Source organism: Pinus tabuliformis, chromosome X (assembly GCF_031772625.1).
Source record: "Pinus tabuliformis cultivar Carrire ecotype Pingquan chromosome X, CPIR1, whole genome shotgun sequence".
Lineage (NCBI taxonomy): Eukaryota > Viridiplantae > Streptophyta > Pinopsida > Pinales > Pinaceae > Pinus > Pinus tabuliformis.
In genome coordinates, this window is record NC_142308.1 from 310,809,765 (window position 1) to 310,813,895 (window position 4,131).

General features: G+C 41.5%; 1 protein-coding gene across 1 annotated transcript; it reads right to left on the reverse strand.

The window, feature by feature from the left end:
• Positions 1–1,494: 1,494 nt before the first annotated feature.
• LOC149139661 (uncharacterized) lies at positions 1,495–2,496 on the reverse strand. The gene has a single exon (XM_089450789.1). The coding sequence runs from the start codon at positions 2,494–2,496 to the stop codon at positions 1,495–1,497; it is 1,002 nt and encodes a 333-aa protein (XP_089306915.1).
• Between the last annotated feature and the right edge of the window lie 1,635 nt (positions 2,497–4,131).

Here is a 4,131-nt window from a genome sequence, read left to right on the forward strand (position 1 = left end):
CAAGAGAAGAGAAACTGGATCGAGGGACAAACGGAAGACACCGGTTAGTCCATCCATCTCTCTTCATTCTAATTCATAAAGGAAGAATACTAGAATAGCTGTCTCTGTTTGTTGCTAAGGCACTGTCACACCTTAGGTGGATAGGATCGTCCTGCATAGGCATTTTTCCCCACAACAGATATCTTAGTCAAGTGGAATTTTTTCTTGTCCTTCTATCCTCCCCATATGAAGTTGGCAATCGTTCTATTGAGACAGTTGATGATAGCTGAAGGTATAAAGTATAGGTGCGCCCAATAAACCATGATTTGTGTCAGCACAGATTGAGTCAGGATGGTTCGGCCTCCTAAAGATAAGCATTTGAATTCCCAAGCAGCTATTTTCTTGTAGAAACGATCCAGAATCCATGACCAGTCCGTTACTCTGTATCCCACGGGTTTCAAATTAAAACCCAAATATTTCAATCCGTTCCGAATGGGATAAGCTTTAATATTAAAAAGCCCTGTTAGAAATGTAATGAGATCTCCATTTATATTTTCTACATGAAAGGAGGATTTTATATCATTAATAAACATGCCAGTTGCTTTCTGAAATCTCTCCAATATCTCATGAAGACTTAACCATGTAGTTCTGCACAGCAGCGCTGATATTAGGATATCATCGACAAAGAAATTATGCGAGATGTAGATATTCCTGCTTATGGGGAGGGGCTTGAATCTGTTTTGCTGAATCACTTCCTTAATATGGAGGCTTAATGAATCCATGGTTAATATGAAGAGAAGCGGCGACAGAGAGCAGCCTTGACGTAAGCCCCTGGCCGCTTTGAAGAATGGGGTTGGGATTCCATTTATGAGGATTGCATAGTTGACCTCCACCACGCAGGCCATGATCCATCTAATGCATCTGATCTCAAGGCCAATCCTAGCTAGTAAGCATCGTAAGAAACCCCAGTTCACGCAATCATAAGCCTTTTTAAGATCGATTTTCAACAGAGCTGCCTCAATTCTTCTACTGTGCATAGAATGTAAGCATTCTTGGGTGAGGGCTACCACATCTAATATATTCCTGTCCTTTAAAAACCCATGTTGCTCTTGAGACAGATGCAGAGATAAAGTGTTCCTTATACGGGTTGCAATAATATTTGATATGATTTTATATAATACATTGCACAAAGATATAGGCCGATAGTCAGAAAATGAGGATGAGAGCTTCTTCTTGGGGATTAGAGCGATGTAAGTAGATGAAATGCTTTGGCTTATGACGCCCTGGAGTCTCGATTCCTCAACCATATTTAGAATGTCTATCTTAAATATGTCAAAGAAGTGGATGAAGAAATCGATGGACCACCCGTCTGGTCCAGGGCACTTGTCTTTCTGGAATGATTTCATAGTTGTCATTAATTCCTCCTCAGTTACTTCAGCATATAGAGCATTGTTTTGATTACCATTAAACATAATGGGATATGGGTCTATTCCCCATAGAATGTCTTCAATGTCTTCAAGATATGGCATCCTGAGTGGTATGAATGTTTCCATCCTCATCTTTGATTTCCCAGATAGTGTTTGTTTCCCTTCTCTTGTTTGCAAACCTGTGAAAAAACTTCGTATTTTTATCTCCATCTTTAAGCCATAATGCTCGGCTCTTTAACCTCCAAGTTACCTCTTCAGCCTCTAAAATCTTCTGTTTTCTTTTTTCTAATTCCCAGATATTTTTTCTAGTGGAGGACGACATGTCTGGGAATTTAAAGAGTGTTGATAAAAGCTCTAATTTCCTGCAAATTTCCTTCAGTTCCTTTTTGTTGGAGGCCGATTTCTCCTTCTGCCACTTTTTGACTTTTTCCCGAAGAGATTGCATCCTGTCAAGAAAATTCCGGGACTGGTTATTATGCTGCTCATTAGCGGCCTTCCATGTATCATTTATAAATATGTTGAAGCTCTCATCAGACAGCCATGTTCGATTGAATTTGAAAGGGTATCCAAACCTGCATCCAACCTGATTCCAATGGATAGAAATAGGCCGATGATCTGATATAAATGATGGAATGATATTCATGGATGGGGGACCAAATTTTTCAATCAGATTTTCATGCAAGAGAAATCTGTCTAGTTTCTTTGCCAAGAATGAATTATTTGATCTCCCGTTATCCCATGTAGGTCCCCGACACTTTGGCATGATGTCAATAAAATTATATTGGATCATGGCTTCCCGAATGATCCTCCCCATCGGATCGCATTTCCTGCCATTGCCCCATATTTCTTCATTGCTTAAAGTACAATTAAAGTCTCCTCCAATAATCAGTGAATCAATTTCGAGTAATTCAGAAGATAGCAGATTGTTCCAAAAAGGGAAACAATTCTTATATGGTGCATATAAATTTAATATGTGCATCGGGATTGAAGTGCCCCGAATATGGGCCAGAACAAGTATGCCAGCTGTACATTGAAAAGCCGCTGCCTTAATCCATTTCGGGTCCCATATGACTACTAAACCCCCTGACATTCCCGAAGCGCTAGAAGCCACCATATGCCATGATGGAAGCATCCTCCTGAAATAGGAAATAGTTTGTAGGTTGTCATGCATGGTTTCCTGGATAAGAAGCATTTTGGATTTGGATGAGACAAAAAGATTTTTTAGGGCCAAAAATTTTGATTCTGCACCTAGGCCCCGAATATTCATAGATAGTATGTCAATCATTTTGGGGCCTCAGAAGGCCGACTAGCTCTAAGAGGCCTCATGTCAGAGATTTCATCAGCGGCAATTTCTGAAACAGGTATATCAATTAAGGAGAGATCTCGAATAGCCAATTCCTGTCTTCCCTTCCTACCCGAAAGTGTCTACTTCCTTGATTCTCCTTGCGGCGAACAGTAATATTTCCTGCTGAATTTGGGCTAATGATGGGAGAGGGGGAGCGATTTGGGTGATGGATCGTAAGTGGCTGAAGATTCAGAGAAGCACGTTTGAGAAGGAGGTCAATGTCCTGATCAAATGAGTTCCGAGGTGATGATGGAGGGGATGGCGGCGATGGAGGAATATATGGGGCCTTACCTTTTAGATCAGAAACAGAAGTTCAGCCGAGGGGAGGAGGAGGTGGGGGTCTCTATAAGGCAGGTAGTTGAGATGAGGGGGATTGAGGGGATGAGGAGATGTAGTGGATACGGGGAGGGCATGGATCTATATCTAGAGGTTTAGAGGATGATGGGGGTAATTGAATAACAGGGTCGGGATCAGGTTCCATAGGTGGAGGAATGGGAGAGAGACTCAGCAGCATGGTATGTGGCGGTTTTGAACCGGAGGATGACCGTGGCCTATATGAAGAAGTCGGTTGGTTCCTCTGAGGATGATCCATAGATAGAGATCGAGAGTGCGGCAAACTGGCAGATCTTTCCCTTGAGCAGCCATTCGGCGATGATGAAATAGCCATAGTGAAATCAGGAGCCCTATATACCTCCGCGAGGCTAGGCCATTCTTTTTCCATATAATCTGGTTCGCATGGCTGATTCGAAACCTTTTCAGTATGTATCTTTTTCCTTTGTTTTCCTACTGGATGGCGGGGACATTGGGGATAAAGGTGTCCAGTTTTGTGACAGGTTGAACATCTAAATGGGACTCCCCAGTAATCTAGACGCTGGTGAGTAGTGGATTGATCCCATATTAGGTCGATAGATTCTGGAAAACCCCCCCGGAATTCCTTTTCTATGAGAATCCAGGCCACCCGCTTATCTTTAGCTCCAATGCACCTAGGGTCGACGTAAATGAAGCGCCCAATGGCATTTCCAATCTTTTCCATGGATTCTTTAGTCCATAGCTCTAGCGGCAGACCCGACAGTTTTAACCAGATGTAGTTGTTTTGGGGTGTACATCGATTTTCATTTGCAATCTTTGCTCTCAATTTATGTTTTGTTTGAAATAGTTTGTTAGAGATAAATATTCTCTTTCTGAGCTTCATATATTTTTATAACCATAAGTTGTGTCAGATCAGAGAGAGTGAGTGAGAATGACCTAGTCCACTAAAATTTAGTGAAAACTGGTGCCAATGGATCTCTCTACTCCCTTGACATAATGCGTTACATATAAATGTTAACTAACTGAACTCTTATTATTATGACTACTGTGTTAATTTTTTTGAAGTATGGA